Consider the following 20,053-nt stretch of genomic DNA (forward strand, 5'->3'; position numbering starts at 1 on the left):
CGGTAATTTCCACTTTAAAAGAAAGACGAAGGCCTCCTCATCGCTGGATCTTAGCTAGGGCAAACCCGTGGCAATTTAGCAGCCTGTCCATTGAGCTCCACCTTAACATCAACAGTGCCCAACATGGGCACAGCTTCTCCCGTATATGTCTTCAGAATAATTTTTGTTGCCTTAAGCGGAAGATGCTGTAGCTTTTCTTTATACACAGTCTCGGAGACCAGCGAGACAGCTGCACCGGTGTCCAGTTCCATGCGTATAGGTTTGCCGTCCAACAACAGGGTTACCCAGTATTCGTGTGAGCCCACTGCCAAAGACAAAACATGCAGTGGCACTTCCTCTTGCGATGAGGTGTCACCTTGATCATCCTGGGTCTGCTCTAGGGTATGCAGGGTTCCTCTTTTTGCCGGCCAGACCACAGGCCTCTTTTTCTTTTGTTTACAGGCACACTCAATGTGTCTCTTTTTGCCACAGTGTCGACACACCAGGTCCTTACACCAGCATTCTGATGCCTGGTGACCTGGCTTACCACAGTGGTAAAATTCTTGACTCTGCACAGTTTTGTGGGTAGGTTCTTGTGACACTTTTTGCACCCTAGGGGATGCACCGATGTATTGCTCCTCCCTTGTAGCCAGTTCCACAGAGACAGCAATATCAACAGCCTTCTGTAATGTAAGCTGAGCCTCTGTCAGTAGGCGCTTCCGTATAGCTTCACTGTAGAGGGCACACACTAATCTGTCATGCAGGGCATCATTTAACATCTCTTTAAATTCACAGTGTTCTGCTAGCTTTTTTAAAATTGCTACAAATTGTACAACTGTTTCATCTTCTTTTTGGGCTCTTTTGCGGCACTGATATCTTTCAGCAATTACTGTGGTTTTGGGGAAAAATGGGACCCCAGGATTTCCTCAATGTCACTGTAAGATTTAGTCTCAGGCTTAACAGGGTGTAGTAAGCTGCGTAAGAATATTGGCATCTTCTTCACTTCTGCAATGTCATTTGCAATAACAAAAAGCTCAAAACGCTCAGTATACACATGCCACTCCACTATATTCTCATCAAAAAGTTCCAGTGGCCCAGTCAGCGTAGCCATGATTTTTAGTTTCACTTTCACAGTCAGTGCAAACAAGCAGTTTTTGTTTGTTTGTTCTTTACCTTGACTTCTATTTCCTTCTGTTACTGGAGCAGCACCGGAATCCCATCCATCATCGCCACTTGTTATATCCTTGGGGGCAGCTGGTTTAGGAAGAAATCACTTGAGGCCAGACAGCAGACAGCTAACAAAACTACCATTTATTTACAGACACGGAGTTCGCCTGACCGGCCGGAGCTGGCTGGGCTATCCCCTAATAATCTAACTCAGTTGCCATAGGAACAAAAACCATGACAACCAAATACACAACACACAGCTGCTACTCTGAAACCAATTATTACTATAGTTAATGCTGAGAAACAGTTTTGTGCAGGGGCAGCAGCAGAGCGGGTGGAGATGGGAGGCAAAGCAGTGTCAGATGAGGGCATGTGGATGAGGTGGCAGAGGTGGTAGTGGCTCCAAGGGGCCTGTGTGCACAAGGTGGTAGCGATGACAGGTTGGAGGGCTGGGGCCCCCGATGCTGGGGCTGCCGTGGTGATGGCAGCTAGTAGGAGGTGCTGACGGGACTGGGGCCAGCGACCGCTGGTGGTGGGTGATTCGTGGCTGTGACAGTGGCCAAGGGGCTGGACAGCGGTTGAGGAGATGAGGGGTCTGCATGCAGGGGAATTGGGCTGTGGTATTTTGGTGGAGAGAGTGGTGGCGGCAGTGATGAGGGGCTGGAGGGCAGTTGAGGAAATGAGGGGGCTGCGTGCAGGGGGGACTGGGCTGTGGTGCTTTGGTGGAAATGGCGGTGGCAGCAGTGACCACGGGAAGGAGAGCTCTCTGGTTTGAGCAATGGCCTGCTAAACCCAGAGCTATGCGTTCAATACTTGAGGGGGGGGGCCACTTAGGGATCTGGGGCAAAAATCAGTACTTGGTCTTGCTAGTGAAGGCAGGGTCCCTTCCAGTTCTAGGACAGAGGTATAGCTCCATATATTAAATGGAGTGGACAACTGCACGTGGCTGGGGCGGAGAGGTTAGTCCACATGAAGACGAATCTCCCGCTGAGACTAGGCGCTCACCCGCTCTTAAAGCCCCAGCCCGCAGCTCTCCCGGTTTCCCTTGCGCGGCCCCCATCAACGCTCGGTCCCCGACCGAACCTTCCCCGCCTCTGGGTTCCCTGATTGGTGCAAAGGCGTGCTGGCTAGGCGCTTGGAGGACTCTCCGCCTTCCCTTCCAGTGATTGGAGGACTCCCATGTCAGTCAAGGCCCAGGCCAGTGGGCGGGAGTGACTGTGACTAGCGCGGGGTAGGAGGTGTTGTTACGTAATCTGCGCATTGTTTTGGGCGTAAGTGAGGTTAGTGGATTGAGCTGGTTACGTAGCGCTCCTGAGAGAGCAGACGGCCAGCGCTCGGAGGAGCGAGCCGCCGCTGCCGCCATGGAGGCGAAGCCCAGCGAGCTGCTGCTGTGCGACAGCCTCATGCTCTGGGTGAGTACGCGCGGGGCGGGGCGGCCTGACCCCTCTTGGGGCGGGCGGGGGCTCTGTCCTGTCAGCGCGCTGCCCGCTGCATGCGATCCCCGTAACCTCCCCCTGCGCCCCTCATAACGTGCCCCTTGTTACAGTCACCAGCCTGTGCACCTGCCCCGTGTGTTCATCCCCATGCCCGGTGAACACCGCGTCCCGGTTAGTGGCCTGGATCGCGATCCCCGCGCTGTATCATTGCCCCTCGCCCGTGGGCGCCTATCTTGTGTAATGCCCCCCCCCGCACCTTGCTATAATTCCGTGCCCGTGGCTGTGGCGTTCGCTACCTTAGCAGCGTGGCTTGTCTCTGTCACGAGTGGGTCTTGTCCCCTTTTCTCTCCGCAGGGGTTTGCAGGAGGGTGTCTTTTTAAAATGCCCCTTTTATTATATCTCTCCCTCCTATGCAATGCCCCCTTCCCCTCACCCCTGTGTAATATCCTCTCAGCTTACACGCCCTATATAGTGCATCCACGCCACCTACACAAACAACCGGTTGAGTTCTTGCTTATGTCGGTGTGTGTTTTGTAATGTGACAGAAGCTGGGAATACCAGGAGAGAGCTAGTTCTGGTTTCGTTTTTAGATCTGAGGCAAACCCCCAGACCTGGTTAGTATCGCCATCATCATTCAATATTGTGTTAGTTTCACACTGCTATTTTTAAATCCACAAAGAGTAAGACTGTTCTTTACCAGCATTCTGGAAGCATTAAACTCTTCTCTCATGTTTTAACCTGCTTTGAGGTTTGGTTTTAATTCCAGACCCTGTTGATCTGCAGCATCCAGAACCTTGTATTTGCTTTTTTGTTTGTTTGGTGGGGTGGGGATGTTTCCTTTCCACCTCTTACAACCGCAGACCACAGTCCAGCTTATGAGGGTGTGATCGAAGAGGCTGACCTGCTCCAAATGTCTCTGTCACAAAGAGAATGACACCTTCGTTCTCAGGTTCACTTTAAAGCAATCGCTTGACCTCTGATGAAAGGCTATGCAGTTCCGTGTTTGATTAAATGTTTATATCTATGGCTACTTCTAAAATAAAGTCCCACAGGAGGAAGTTTTTGTTTAAAAAGTGGAGATTGTAAATGTACCTCTTAAACATATAAACATTTTGCACCTGAGATGAGGAGAGACACTGTTTAAAATTAATTCTCCTTCTCTCTCTTTAATCTACTCCTCTCTTTTAAGTTTCTCTCAACAGCTGAGTGTGACTTATGTCAAGTCTGCCCTATCATTTAAGTTATCAGAGATCTGCAACAATCTTGTCTAAATGCCAATGGTTTTGTGCATGCCATTAAAAAACAAACAACAAAAAACCTCTTTGGCCACTGTCTTGAAATAATACCTGTGCAGAGTCTTGTTAATTTTTAAAAAATAGTAATTTATAATATGTGTGTGAGAGAGATAATATTTTTTATTTTCTCTAACTGTTCAGTGGAAAGAAATAGGAATCAGACTTGATATGTTCTTTTACCAGCTTCTCGATTGTGGTAAAAGACTGCAGACCTCTGAATTATGCATCAGTAAGAATCATGGTTTACTGGAGTGTTTTTATGCCCTTTTAATATGCAAAGGGAAAATACTGCTAATGCTTATGCCTCTGACCTAATAACCAAGGCTGTAAGAGATTGGGAAGGGAAATCTTAGAATCATAGACTTATAGGACTGGAAAGGACCTTGAGAGGTCATCTACTCCAGTCCTGTGCACTCATGGCAAGACTAAATATTATCTAGACCATCCCTGACAGGTGTTTGTCTAACCTGCACTTAAAAATCCCCAATGATGGAGATTCCACAATCTCCCTAGGCAATTTATTCCAGTGCTTAACCACCCTGACAGGAAGTTTTCCTAACGTACAATCTAAACTGCCCTTGCCATAATTTAAGCCCATTGAATCTTGTCCTATCCTCAAAGGTTAAGGAGAACAGGTTTTCTCCTTTCTCCTTATAACAAACTTTTATGTAGTTGAAAACTGTTGTCATGTCCCCTCTCACTCTTCTCTTCTCCAGACTAAACAAACCCAGTTTTTTCAGTCTTCCCTCATAGGTCATGTTTTCTAGACCTTTAATCATTTTTGTTGCTTTTCTCTGGACTTTCTCCAGTTTGTCCACATCTTTCCTGAAATGTGGCACCCAGAATTGGACATAATACTCCAGTTGAGGCCAAATCAGGATGGAGTAGAGCGGAAGAACTGCATCTCGTGTCTTGCTTATAACACTCCTGTTAATACATCCTAGAAGGATATTTGCTTTTTTTGCAACAGTATTACACTGTTGGCTTTCATTTAGCTTGTGGTCAGTGATGGCCCCAAGATCCCTTCCTAGGCAGTCATTTCCCATTTTGTATGTGTGGAACTGAGTGTTCCTTCCTAAGTGGAGTATTTTGCATTTGTCCCTGTTGAATATCATCCTATTTACTTCAGACCACTTCTCCAGTTTGGCCAGATCATTTTGAATTTTAATCCTACCCTCTAAAGCACTTGCAACCCCTCCCAGCTTGGTATTGTATGCAAACTTTATATGTGTACTCTCTAGACCATTATCTAAATCATTGATAAAGATATTAAACAGAACTGGACCCAGAATTGATCCCTGCAGAACCACATGCAATATGCCCTTCCAGATTGACTGTTAACCACTGAGAACCACCAGTTTTCCAAACAGTTATGCTCTCTCACCTTATAGCTGCTCCATCTGTGTTGTATTTCCTTAATTTATTTATGAGAAAGTCACAGGAGACGGTATAAAAAGCCTTACTAAAGTAAGGATATACTACATCTACCACTCCCCCCCCCCCATCCACATGGCTTGTTATACTTTTTCCTGGATCAGGAAGCAAATTAACTGGAACTGAAATTTTTTATAGGTAGAAAAATTGCTGTTATGTTATAATTTGCATAAGAACCAAGTGACATTTCTTGTAACCAACAAGTCATTGTTGAAATAACAATGGTTTTGGAGCAGTGGACAGGTTTGACCATTCTCAGATCCCAATATGCTGTGAGTGTGATCATTATTTTTTCAGCATTAGCTTTGGTTTGGAAGCCTGTTAAATTATTAACAAAAAGCAATAAAATGAAACTTACACCCAATTAACACTTTAAAGTGCAGACTTCAATTGACAAAAGCAAAAATGTAAGATCTTAAAACGTTTAATACAGTGATTCTCAAACTCTTCAAAATGTGCAGCGCTGCATGTGCAACAGACAAGTTGTTTAATCGAAATTGAACATTCGCTTTCAGTTTTGCTCATATTTTGGATGATTTCTTGTCTCTCTAGTTCAGGAGTTGCAGGTTTAAAGTGGCTTTGTCAAAAGATTTTTGTTGGAACTGTATTGTACCAAATACTGAGAGATTGCAGTAGGAATTATATAAAGTCAGTGTTAGGTTATAGCAGGGCTATCTGGTCCAGAATGTTTCTTTGGAAATACTAGCCGGTTGGTGGGTGCCAAATTGGAATGGGGAAGGAGAATTAATCATTCTGTAGAAGTAATTTAGAAATGCAGGGATAAAAAAATAACCAAGATAGAGATGATTTAGTAGTACTTATAGGAAGGGGAACCCCATTTTTTACTCCTCCAACAAATTCAAACTGTGTGCATGCATATATGGAGTAAAGTATTTGTAAATATATAGGTATGTTTTATTACTGGGTCATGGAATTCAGAGTCTTATATAATAGTTTAAAAATAACTTCATGCTTTTTTCTTCACTCCATTTTTTTGTGCTGGCACCCCCATAGTGTTTTACATGTTCAACATGTACAAAAATTAAATTCTGTATCTCTTTTCAGTCTTCCTTTCCTTCATCTTAGCATTGTTTCAGGGTTTTTAATTTTTTCCCATTAATATACAAAAAAAATAGCCTATTCTAAGGCTCACCATAGCATAGGTGAGAACAACTTGAGCATATATCCAAATTCCAGAATTTTTTCTTAGGGCTGAAATGGGTGTGTCTAACTTTTTATTAGTGCTGCTTTGGACATTATGGGCCTAACTCTCATTTATACTTTGGGTGTTTATACAGATCTAATCATGGAAAGGGATCATAAAGTGAGTGTAATTATAATTTATTTCCACGTAAAGGTCCCTTTAGTAAAGGGGCCTTAGTGAAAATGAGAATCTGTATGTTCAGATTGTTTGTGTTGCTATTACAGCGTATATGTATTGCCATGTGTGTGTTGTGGTTTTGTTTTTCTGGTCTAACTTCTTATTTCACTGATGTAACTCATAAGTTAGTGAACGCTTAATGATATTAATAGCTATATGCTGCTACAGTCTATGCAACTTTAATTTTCCATAACTATGTCTAATATAGAATTCACTTCCAAAATAGCAGTGGGGTGGGAAGAAGATGCTTTGTATTGAAAGGAATAGTTAATAGAGACCTGTGAGCTATAATTATCTATAATATTAAGTGGTTTCAATTATTCTGGGTAGTCATGAGAGAGAAGCTCAAGTGGTTTGTATTATCATTAGTATTGCAAAGGGATGTTCACCTTATTCATAATCTTCCCTTTGGTTGATGCAATCCCTGTAGCATAAATACATATCCTCCTTTGGGGGAGGGGAAAATGTGAATTACAAGTGTTAGCTAATATTTGTACATATTGGATGCCTTTTTAATATTTCAAAGACATCACAGAATTAGTATGTTCTTCAGTCTGCTGTGTCGTGGAATACTGTATTTTCAAATATTAAAAAGTTAGCTTACTCAAATTAACAAAAATATATTTATAAGTGCCCAGGAGAAACTGAACTTCTGTCGTCTAACATATTACTTCCACAGTAGTCCTCAAACTTAGATTTTCTGAACTGTGTCCCCGAAAAGAGAGCCTTTATTCCCTTCATATTAGAGAAACCACAATATTTTCCATTGAGATAAGAATGGAAATAATACCTGCAGCAACAGTCAGGAGGAAGCTATTTTTAGAGTAGGCTTGTGTCATGGACACCTGTGTCAGCGTCTTAGATATTTAAGTGCCTGGAACGATAGTGTATAGATAGATTCTTAACATACTAAAGCAGTTGCTTCTCTTGAATTTCCTTTAGCATTGTGCTTTATATCAGAGGGGGCATGTGGGCAAATTATGCTTTTACATAATTACTTTAGACTTACAGCAGAATTTGACTATTTTTTTGTTACGTGACAAATACATCCATCCAATGCACTGACGTGCCTTTATGATGTCCAGGCATTACTTATGCCTCTGTCCTCCAAAGACACATACTTAACTTCAAGGCCATGTGTAGTTCCATTGTCTCAGTGGGACAGCTCATGTGCCTAAAGTTAAGCATGAGTGTGTTTACCTCACACTGAAGTCAAGCACTCACGATCACGCTGTCATAAAGGTATAATTCCCAAATCTGAACCTTAGCATCCAAAATTTGGGTACCTGCATGAAACTTCTAAGCTTAATTACCAGCTTAGATCTGATATGCTGCCACCAATCAGGACTTTGGGTGGAGCCCCTGATTAGCTCCGGTCTCCCCAAAACCTTCCCTGGGGACCCTAAGACTCAGATGCCTCGAGTCTCACGACCACAATAGGGAAATAACCCATCTCCCTTCCCCCCTCTTTACCTCCTCCCAGGCTTCCCCTCCTGGGTTACCCGGAAGATTACTGTACTTAAACTCTTGAATTACAAAACAGAGAGGACAATTCACTCTCCCCCTCCTTCTTTTCCCCCTCCCAGTCTTTCCCTGAGAGAGACCGTAATCCTGGCACAGAGATTCCTATCCCCTTAAGCCTCAACTAGAAAGAAAATCAAACAGGTCTTAAAAAGAAAGCTTTAATAAAAAAGAAAGAAAAGACATAAAAATCGTCTCTGTAATCAATATGAAAAATATTACAGGTCTGTAACTTATAAAAAAATGAATAAACAGCCTTATTCAGAAAAAAATACAATTTAAATATTTCCAGTAAACTACACACTTGCAAATACAAAAAACAATATAAAAACCTATATTGTCTTTCTACCTGTACTTACAAATTGGAAACAGAAGATTAGAGAGCCTGTAGAGACGTGTGATCACCCTCGAAGCCTAGAAAGCAACAGAACAAAGGACCCACACCCAAAACTTCCCTTCCTTAAGATTTGAAAAATCTTGTTTCCTGATTGGTCCTCTGGTCAGGTGTTGTTCCCTGTTCTTAACCCTTTACAGGTAAAAGAGACATTAACCCTTAACTATCCGTTTATGACACATGCCCATAGTCAGTAACCTACTTTCCTACTTATGTTGACAGGAAACTAGTTTTCCCTTCTGTTCAGTATGTACACTTCTTATAATGTCGTTTAGAATACTTTCTCAAGCAAAACTTATAAAACTTAACTCCTGTGATCCCAAAGTTGTATGTCCTTGAGACAGTAAGTACCTAAGGAAACACCTCTTAGCCAAGCCTTTGAGTGCTTCTACTACCCTTTGTAAGCAAATGAGAAAAAAAGTCTTGGATATCTAGAGGAGCTATTTTATCCTCTCAAGTTCTAGTAGGTAGTATTGCAGATCTGGAATAACTCTGGCAGATGAGATGGATGGCATGAATATGGTGATCAATCTCGGGATTTTTTTAAAAATTATTGTCGAGATTTATTTACAGTATATGGAAGCTGCAATCTTAAAATCTTATTTGGTCTCCCACAGACCCAGGGGAAGATGCAGATATATTCTGCATTATAGAATGTTGAATGGCTGCCTGTGGGGAAGAAATCCATATTTAAGATATTCTGTACAGTATCTCCTACTTAACGTTGTTGTTATGTCCCTGAAAAATGCAACTTTAAATGAAACAATGTTAAACGAATCCAATCGTCCCATAAGATTTAATGTAAATGTGGGGGGTTAGGTTCCGAGGAATTTTTGGCATTATATCATATACTGTACAGTACTGTACTGTGGTTGGGAAGTGCCCCTGGCTTACCCCATACAGACACAGCCCGCTGCAGGCAAGGACATTAGGAAGCACTTTTGCAGCAGCGGCAGCTTTCCCAGAGAACAAGCTCAGATTTTGCCAGGAATGCTCCAGCCTGCCTCTTCCTGTCCCCGCTCCACAGGTGTTTGGCAGCACTTAGGACTTCCTGGGAGAAAGGGGGAGGAGTGGAGATGCAGCGCTCTCTCCCTCCCAGAAAGTCCTAAGCACGAAGTTCTGGGAGGGTGGTGGAGGAGCAGGGAAGTCCTGCATCTCCACTCCTTTCCCTCCCTTCCAGAAAATCATAAGTGCAGCTAAATGGCGGTGCTTAGGATTTTCTGAGAGGGAGGGGAAGGAGCGGAGCAGACACAGGGCTTCCCGCTCCTGCCTCTCCCTCCCAGAAAGTCCTAAGGGGGAAGTGGTGGGAGGGAGGGGAAGGAGGCAGAGAAGTGGAACTTGTGCAGTGCTCCCTTATAAAGTCACTGCTCTTCCGTAGAATCTTACAGCAGACAGCCAAACAACGTTATAAGGGAGCATTGCACAACTTTAAATGAGCACATTCCCTAATTGAGCAGGGACGTAACATTGAAACATTAAATGAGTAGTTGCTGTACTTATAGTTTCAGTCATTTAGAACCGGTAAACATTCTTAGTGTTGACTTCCTCTCCATGAGTGGTTGAATAATGTTAGTTTGGACCATAATCTTTTCTTTCGTCTCACTTGTAAAAAATCTGTAAACATTTCTATTCAAAATCTCTTTGGAGGCTAAATCTGTAGAACTTGTCTTCATAGCTTATGTAGCCGTGGTAGCAGCTGGAGAGCCTCCAGCCTGGATCCTCAGGCAGAAATTCAGTTTTTCCCCCCTTCATCTAAGCATAGAAACCTATCTGATAATTGTATATGTGTTTGGTCCTACTTTAAAATGTATAACTCTCTTTGGTGACAGAATATGCAATATCTTAGGAGAAATAAGAATTATGTCGTAAGATGTGTAATACACCCTTCAAAGCATATGCAATGCGCCAGCCTAATAGTTGCGCTTCTAAGGCAGAAAGTATTTGCCCCACCCAGTGGGGTGGAGAGCAAAGGTGATTTAAGCTGGATTCTGGGCTGTACTGGGTGCTGAAATGGGCCCCAGCACCTGTTAGAGATGATCCTGCATGCTCTGTCTTGCAGCAGCCTGTCAGAGATTGCCTATGGACTGCGGTGCTTGTGGCAGCCCTACACTGCACTGAGGGAATCATGCCCTGGTCCTTTTCAGTGCCTTTGACTTCTGTAGGCTATGGGGTAAGGGATAGAATTTTCCTGGGATATATTTCTCTTCACAGTGTCAGTTTAGCAAAGTTCATGTCACTTTTCTATAAATGATTCTACTGCAAGTAATGGATCCTGCTTCCACAGAAGTCAGTTGCAAACCCCCATTGTCTTCAGAGGTCTAAAATCAGCCTGTAAATCTATGAAAATTGCTCAGACTCGTATAATACTAAAAAAACAAAACAAAAAACCCGACCCTTGCTATTTGCTTTCATATTGCCATTACCAGCAATGAAGAGTTTAAAAACACACTGCAGAAGTACCAAGTTTGAGTGGGGTAGCCATGTTAGTCTGTATCTACAAAAATAGCAAGGAGTCCGGTGGCACCTTAAAGACTAACAGAAGTAGGCTCTTCGCTAGGCTGCACTTAAACCAAACTAAACGTATACTAGCATACAGGGTTCAAAAAAGAACTAGATACGTTCATGGAGGATTGGTCCATCAATGACTATTAGCCAGGATGGGTAGGGGTGGTGTCCCAAGCCTCTGTTTGCCAGAAGTTAGGAACGGGCAATAGGGAATGGATCACTGGGGGATTACCTGTTCTGTTCTGTTCTCTCTGAAAGCCCCTGGCATTGGCCACTGTCGGAAGACAGGATACTGGGCTAGATGGACTTTTGGTCTGATTCAGTATGACCGTTTTTATGTTCTTATGTTTTGTGCTGCTCCTGGTGGAGCATAACAGAACACTGTCCCTTACCCTGGGCTCATGACTTTGCAACGATTGAGCCCTTAGATTGTAAACTCTTAGGGGCAGGGATTGTCTGTCACTATGTATGTGTGTAGCATTTAGTACAATGGGACTTTGATTCTAACTGGAGCCTCTAGGAGCTACAGTAATATAAATAGTAATTTCATACAAAAATAAGACGCCTAATTAGGTTGCAAACTTCAAATGAAGGTGTTAGAGCTTCTTAAAAGGTTTCAAGACATTTTTATAATGGAAGGTGTTAGGTTGCCTAACACTTCCATCTCCCCCTATCAGCTCCTATAATATCAGTTTTTGTAGGAGAGATGAAGGTTGGTAGATGGAATATGGGGCTGTGATGTTTAATTTTATTTTTGTTCATATTTCTATGAGGGACTAAATGGGAAAAGCTTCTTTATATACAACCATTAGGAAATTCAAATGTTCATTGTCTGTTATGTACCTTTCTCCTGGTCTTCTATTCCAGCTCTTTTATAAAAGCTTCAAAGTACTATTATATATTAAAGAAGAGTTTTGTGAATTTTAGTTATGTTTGATATGCAGTCCAAAATGTAAGGGTGATTTTGGAGTTTCCCGTGTTCCAAGCAAGTATATTTCCAATATGCAACACTTGCACACTCTAAGAATATGAAAACAGCTAAGAATGATTGAAGAATGTGATAACTGTTCTGTAGCCATACTTTTTTTTTGCCACCCAAAAGCACACATCTCCACCTGTTTTTATATAACTTTTTTCCCAATAATCTTAAAGGTGTTAAGGGAGGTGGACATTTATATTTAACATACACATTATGAATGATTGAATTGGGATTGTTTGAAATTAGAATATTTCTCTTTTTATTATTTTTAAGCAAATTTTTGATGAGGGTTTTAAACATCCAAAATGGAAGCTTTGTTACCTAATTTAAGAAACAAATAAATGTTACACCAGTCTCTCAAACTGATGTTAATTCACAAGTTTAGTTTACAATGAGAGATAGTAATACCACTACTATGGAAAAACACTAGGTCAGCATATTTGAACATTTTAAGCCAATATTAGTAATTGCCTTTCTGTCAAAGTATTGAGCAGGAATAGTTTATTGGCTTAGCTTACACATTATTCAGTTTGTGGAAGGGATTTTGATGTTCCAGGCTACTTAAAATAAAGAGGCATCTTGCTAAAGGTTCATACTAAGGACAAATAGAGAATTGCATCTAATTTCCTGTCTCTTTCTATATTGAACTGGAAACATATTGTTTGCCTGTCTTTAGTTGCAGACATTTAATACTACTGGACCCTGCAAAGATGTTCAAGACTTGACAAATGGTGTTGCAATGGCACAAGTACTTCATCAAATGTAAGTTGACAGTTAAGTTCAAAAAGTATATATCAAATTACTCTACATTCTTATTTAGGTTTCGTACTTTTTTTTCCAAAGTACCAGATATGCAGAATAACAATGTATGTCTTCCTAGAAAATGTTACATATCTCAACTTGTATGACACGGTTGTTTATAACTGAGCGAAAAAGATGCCTTTATTATGGGGTTGATACTGACTGAATATCAACAACATGATAGAGTGGATGGTTTGGAGTAATTTCTCCACCCTCTTCTCCTAAGAGCTTTGGTTTTGTTTTTTTAGTATAAGCATAGTTGAAGCACAGATTTCCCCTTATATCCTATAGATTGTTTGGAACTAATTTGCTATGGAAATTTGATTTATTACAGAATATGTCTGCAGTATTGTTGTAGTTGTGTTGATCTCAGGATAAGAGAGAGACAAGATGGGTGAGTTAATATCTTTTATTGGCCAAGTTTCTGTTGGTGAAAGAGACGAGCTCTTCTTCAGCTCTTCTCTGTTCCACAGAGCTCTTCTTCAGGAGTTTGAAAGTGTGTCTTTTTCACCAACAGAAGTTGGTCCAATAAAAGATATGCACCCATCTTGTCTCCTTATTACAGAATAGTCTAATGGGAAAATGTTTTGGGAGCGTACATCTAATCGTTGGTGTGTCTTGTTCATGGTGGAAAAAATGTTCTGGAATACAAACATTAGGATCATCACCGTTCTCTTTTCTGTCTGTGTCTTCATGAATTGTTTTTATTTTTTCAGTTAGTTAATTGGGATAAATTATCCCATGAATACTGCTATTGAGAATTTAGGAACTAGATGCAGGTCAGAATGTGCAAGAAGTACAGGATCATGAGTTCTCTTTGACACCATTTTCATGGATATCAGTGGTTGAGTCCTTGCTCTACTTTCCTTTTAGAGAGAGGAACTGGAAGTTCAACTTACATGTCTTTGCGTAGTACTGCTATTGGGTCTTGACCATTATGTTTTAAGGGTAATTTGGGAGCTTCTATAGTTCAAGTATTGAAGCTGTCATGGGAAAACCCCTATTTAAAAAATGGAAGAGATATTAAAAATATTTTTCTGTCCTGCCAAGATTTCAATAGCGAATTAGGGTTGGAGTGGCGGAGTGGAGTTAAACACTAGTGGACATGTCACTTTGGTGGCATGCTCACTGTTTGAAACTGCTGTCAGCTCAGACACAAGATCAGAACATCTTACTGTCACCGAAATAGTGTTATGCCTCTTTACTGCTGGCTCAGATAAGAAAAGAAGGGTTTAATGTGGGGCCATATACTGTTTAAAAACACAGCTTTGATGATTAGCAATTTGATAAGTGTAAGCAGGTGCTTTTCCCAGCATGCTCCAAAACATAGTATGCACATGTTAGATAAGGGCAAAGATAACCACCTTCTTAGGGTTTGGCTATAACAAAATGATTCAACGTGAAGTTACACAACTTTAAGCCCAAAATTACTCCTTGAGTTTGGCTGCTCTTAGGGTTGCTGCCTGAGGACTGTTTTGCCTAGATCCTCTGACCAAAGGGGCAGCACCCACCTCTGTATCTGAGCAGGGTTAACAGACTGCACCTACCACAGTCAGCACAGATTAATTAGCATCTTCCTGCAGTAACTACATCCTCGCAGTTTGACAACGAACTATTGATAACTGCTGTTTGAGTGCGGTCTCTCAACCAGTTCTTCACCCACTTAATAGTAGTTTCATCTCAACCATATTTCCCTAGTTTGTTTGTGAGAACGACTTGTGAGAATCTGACAAGAGCCTTATTAAAATCAAGATGTATCATATATCCTGTTTCCCCCTCTACACTAGGCTGGAGACCCTGTCAAAGAAAGAAATTAGGTTGGTTTGGCATGATTTGTTCTTGACAAGTCCATGCTGGCTATTCCTTATAACACTGTTATGCTCTACATGCTTACAAATTGATTGTTTAATAACTTGTTCCAATATTGTTAAAAAGGTTCCATTGGTAAACTAATAGCATGCATGTGAACTGGTCCTTTAAAGTTTCTAAATGTCTCTTAATGCTAACAAGATCCATTCAGTGGGACAACATTGTATTAGTGGCTCTGAAAAGAAATACAAAAAGTTATGTGAAATGACAATCTAGAACAAATAACTTTTTTTCTTTCCTAATTCTTTTGACTAATTCAATTGTTATAGCATACGTGTATAAATATGTTAACTCTAACTGTAATTGCTGTAGCTGGCTTTTGTCAGTTCAGATTTTTTTTAACTGTTTATTCTAAACATAAACATGATTTTTTTTGTCTGGTACAAAGCATAAATACTAGGCACAGTAAAGAAATATTTTAGATATTTATGTTTTAATTTTAATTCACTATGTCAGGAGCGGCCAACCTGAGCCAGAGAAGGAGCCAGAATTTAGCAATGTACATTGCCAAAGAGTCACAGTATTATGTAATAAATTATATGTGTGTGTGTATGTGCACACACAATCATTATATAATTTGATAGTGTATATTTATTATGCATTTATAATGTATAGTTAATGATAATAACAACTTGTCTTAGTGTTTTACTTAGTTGGACTTATGGCAATCTTTGCTTTCAACAATTCCCTTGAAGTTTGGTTTATGTTCAGTTGTGCTCACACACAGCAGTTCTCTTAAGTGGCTGGCTGTCAAAACGGATTGGTGCTTGGATTTCACATGTTTGAGTGTTGAGAAAGCAGACTCACAAAGATAGGTCAAGGCAAACATCGAGATTAATTTTAGGGATGCACCTCTGATGTTGGGGTATTTATCCTTTGGCACAGATTTCCAGAAAGTAAGAGTCCCCTCTGTCTTCTGAACAAATTTGAATCTGTCATCTTTCAAAAGTTCTGTTATTTCCATCTGGGATGTTACTTCGTCAGTAACTAAAGGGGGCTTCAGACAATCAGCTTCAGCATTAAAAGGGTCAATCAGAAATCTGATTTGAGGTCTTTTCTGCTGCAAAGCTTGGACTCTTTCCTCAAAACTGTCCTTAAGATCTTTAATCATGCTCGCATATCTAGTTGTGCTCAGTTTTAGGGGTTCTACTTCATCTTCTTTTGATCTGTCTGGAAGTTGTGACATTGAGGGAAAGTGTGTCAGCTCTCCCTCAAGCATTTGTCTGTGAAACAACTGCAGTTTGTTCATGAACGCAAATACACTTTGCACTAGATCAGAGAGCAATTGGAATTTTCCTTGTAAGTCCACATTTAGTTTATCCAAATGCAGCAACGTATGTGCAAGAAATGTCAAGTCTAGAACCCACCCAGGATCTGTAAGCTCAGGGGTATTCTTTGCTTCTCCTCCGTAAACAATTTTACTGGTTCTAGGAGCTTGAAAAAACAGGAAATAACTTTACCTCTCAAGAGCCATTGAACTGTGCAGTGAAATGGCAAATCAGCAGGGAAGTTGTCTTCATCCAGTTCTTTGACTAGATTTTGAAATTGTCTGTGATTGAGTGCATTTGAGCAAATGAAATTCACAATGTGGAAGACTGGTTTCATGACATGATCAGATTTGAGATTTTTAGTTACCAGTTTCTCCTGATGAATAATACAGTGGAATGTCCAAAATTTGGGAAAGCTCTCGTCACACTTACAAAGCCCTACTAATCCATTCACAGATCCCCACATGGATGGAGCCCCATCGCTTCTGTAAAGGGAACTGGTGTTTCGCATCTAGCAACATCAATGCCTCCTTTAGATTTCGTCCAAGAGTTCTGCCCTTTAGTGGGACGATATCCAGGAATTCTTCTCTTACAACACAGTCGTCAGGCACAGTCCAGACAAATATTGATAATTGAGGTTTATCCTGTACATCGCTCGACTCATCCAAAGCGATGCTCAGATACTCACACTGCTGAAGTTGCAAATGCAGTAGCCATTCAATGTCACTGTTCAAGTCAGAGATTCTGGGTTCTGTTGTGTGATGTGAAAGCTACAGACCAGAAATTTTCTTCTTTAGGTTCTCGTTCTCTGGAGACCCCAATTGAAATCGCATCCGTAAGGCACTTTTTTATAAACTCGCCTTCAGAGTAGGGCTTTTTTGCATGGGCTATGTGCCAGGCCATATAATAGGAGGCTAACGTTACAGTCTGCGCTTGGTTGGCAAATCGGGTGGCAAATTGGGCTTCTAAACCTGTTTGTTTTTTCAAAATTTTCAGTTTTAAAGTGTGGAGTTTAGAGCCTTGTGGGAATTCTTGATCCACATGTGCATGGCTAGAAGTGAAATGACGCTGCACATTTGAAGATATGAACTTAGAGACACATGTCTGGCAAAAAAAGACACAAGGCCTTATCATTACGTTCAATGAAAAAGTACTTATGCTCCCACTCCTGTTGGAAGCCTTGATTTTCATCTGTGTGTTTTCTTTTCCGTTTGCACTTGCCTTCCATTGTTAGATGGTGTAAGAAAAATTTTGATTAAAATTTATGTGTACTTTATTGAAAGAGACCAGGCTCCAGCCAGGGGTTTCTGGACACCTGGCTCTGCCCCAGGCCCCACCTCCCACTCCACCCCTTTCATCATGTCCCCACCCCCAACCCTGCCCCTTCCTGCCCTATTCTGCCCCCCTCCCCCAGTGAGATGAGTGCTTGCTCCTCCCCGCTCCCTCCCAGAGCCTCCTGATGCGAAACACGGGCAGCAGGCAAGGAGACAGAGGAGAAGGTAGCAGGGGGAAGGCTGTGCACCGGGTCCTTGTTCTTCCCTCCCCTAGCGCCTCCTGCCGCAGTCAGCTGTTTCACGGCATTGAGATGGCTCAGGGAGGGAGAGGGAGGAGTGGGGACGCGCACCCAGCCCACCTCCCACCCTCCCAGAGGAGGCTCAACGCCATGAAACAGCTGATCATGTTGGGAGGTGCTGGGGGATGGAGGGGGGCTGGGCGTTCCTCCCCCTCTCTCCCAGAGCCGCAATGCCACGAAACAGCTGATCATGGTGGCGGGTGGGCGGGAGGGGCAGGTGCTGATGGGGGGAGGTGTTGGCAGGTGGGGGACTGATAGGGCTGCCGGTGGGTGCTGAGCACCTACCATTTTTTTCCCCAGAGTTGATTCCTGGGAGGAGCCACATATTTTCTTTTGAAGAGCTGCATGCGGCTCCGGAGCCGCCGGTTGGCCACCCCTGCACTATATTCTTGAAGCCTCAAAATTCCTTCTGCCCTGCAGAGTAGAGTGTCTTCACTACCTAGCATTGATATCTTGTTCAGTAGAATTCACTCGCCAGGACAGAAAATTTCCAATAATGTACCTCTTCAGATACTGTAGTGAATTTTCTAATATAAAACTAACGCTGGAGGTCTGATGTCTCATTTGAATTATGCCATTTTAATGTTTAGTAAATACGGTTTATTTTTATTCTAGAGATGTTGCCTGGTTTGATGAATCATGGCTAAGCCGTATTAAAGAAGATGTTGGTGACAACTGGAGAATAAAGGTACCAAAAATGAAAGTTGGCAAAAACTATTTGTAGTCACTTAGGGTGATGTTTCCCGAGTTTATCTAATATTACTATGTTATAGTGTTGGGAGTGTGTGTCAAAAAGAGCAATAATTAACACACACATTCAAATTGTATGTAACTGATTTAAACATATTTTACCATAATCTATGTTTCACATGCAATTCCTTTCTCATCTTAATTCTCTCCCAGCATCATTACATATTTTTCTCATAAAACTACTGTGTAGATTTTTAAATGAAAATAAAATGCAGTCAGATTAAACTTTGGGGGTTTTTAGTCTGAGAAAAGTATCTGTTCTTAATAGTAGCATATAACCAATGTTATCTTTTATACACTGTTAGGCCAGTAATCTGAAAAAGGTTCTGCAAGGAATAATGGACTACTATCATGAGGTATGGAAAAAGAAGCAGTTTTGTTGGTTTTGTTCATATAACAAATAAGGATTGGTCTTTTTCGCTAAAATTAATCCTGACTATAGAATAATACTAAACTGTTCCTATAATGATACTCTTTTTGTGAAATGTGTGTTATAGTGTGGTATAAATGAAAATTCTCTCAATAGAGAAATACTGAGGCTACATATAAAACTTGTTTGGGTGGAGTGATGGTTATTTCTCAGACATGCTATTACTTGACCAAGTAATGGAAACTCTGTTGAACTCAACACTGTGAATTTACACTGTCTAGTCCATTATGTTTTTAGCAGCAGACATGTTTGGCCAGCTGCAAGTGAAATTCTCCACGGACTGATTCTGCTTCTTTACTATGACATTAATAATTGCTTATCCTGCAGAAACATGCTTGCTGCCATATAAGAAGAAAGTGAGGTTTTTGATATTGCATATTTAGAAAAGCATCCTTTTGTGGAAAAGTATGCAACCTTATTTGGCTTTAGAAGCTAACTAGGGCGAGGTCTTAAAAGTGTTTGGATGAGAAATCCCTGGGGGGAAAACATCCTGTGAAATATGTTGTGGTGCTGCTCTTAGGTTCTGCTAATAGAAAAAACAGATTCTCTTAGCTTTTAATGCAACATTCTGAATATATTTTTTGCAGTTTTTTTAAATAAGCAAGGATAATCTTATTTGACATTTAATCACTTACTTTTCTCCACAATAAGCTTTCAAAATCTGTATTTATTTTTGCCAGAATCCACTTACTCATTGAATAATTTTACTTTACTCGTGACTGAGAGAGTCACTTTTATTCAAAGCTCCTTATTGTTACTTTCCAAAGTGATCTCTTAAGCTGAAATATCTAATTTCTGTACTAAGACCCCAGGCAAATTGTTCTGGAAAACTTGCAGGGAGGGGGCAAAAAACATGAATAAATTGATCAGACACTTAATTAAATACACATGCAAATTTTGACAAAATAATAATTTGATCACTGTACTTTTTCTGTTAGATTGATTGTTAAGAAAAGAGTACTAAATGCCAACTGTTAATACACCACCCAACCTTGAGCCTTGAAGTGAGGCAGTTTAAAGTTAGGATTCCCAAAATAACCCTAATTCTGCCTGCTTGAACATGTCTTTTTTTTTTTTTTTTTTAAAACAAAAATATATTTAATTATATGATTATGTGCAGGATAACCACCTTCCATTTGACAGACACAATATAATAATGAAAACAGACTAGTTTTTTATGTCCTTCTCTTCCACTAAGTTGGTAAATTGTGTTTATCTAAAACAGTGGTCACCAACCAGTCAATCATGATCGACTGGTTGATCCTAGAGGA

General features: G+C 41.1%; 1 protein-coding gene across 2 annotated transcripts in view; it reads left to right on the forward strand.

Moving 5' to 3' along the window:
• Positions 1-2,351: 2,351 nt before the first annotated feature.
• Positions 2,352-20,053, forward strand: part of HOOK1 (hook microtubule tethering protein 1) — a 51,321-nt gene continuing 33,619 nt past the window's right edge. Inside the window, exons 1-4 of one of the 2 annotated variants that reach the window (XM_032789239.2) lie at positions 2,352-2,558; positions 12,768-12,853; positions 18,218-18,290; positions 18,658-18,708. In XM_032789239.2, the coding sequence (XP_032645130.1) occupies positions 2,508-2,558; positions 12,768-12,853; positions 18,218-18,290; positions 18,658-18,708 (261 nt within the window). In that variant the 5' untranslated portion in view covers positions 2,352-2,507. Of the gene's footprint in view, positions 2,559-3,393; positions 3,532-12,767; positions 12,854-18,217; positions 18,291-18,657; positions 18,709-20,053 lie in introns of those variants that run through there. The other variant, XM_075067643.1, reaches the window with a different exon arrangement.

Source organism: Chelonoidis abingdonii, chromosome 7 (assembly GCF_003597395.2).
Source record: "Chelonoidis abingdonii isolate Lonesome George chromosome 7, CheloAbing_2.0, whole genome shotgun sequence".
Taxonomy (NCBI): domain Eukaryota; kingdom Metazoa; phylum Chordata; order Testudines; family Testudinidae; genus Chelonoidis; species Chelonoidis abingdonii.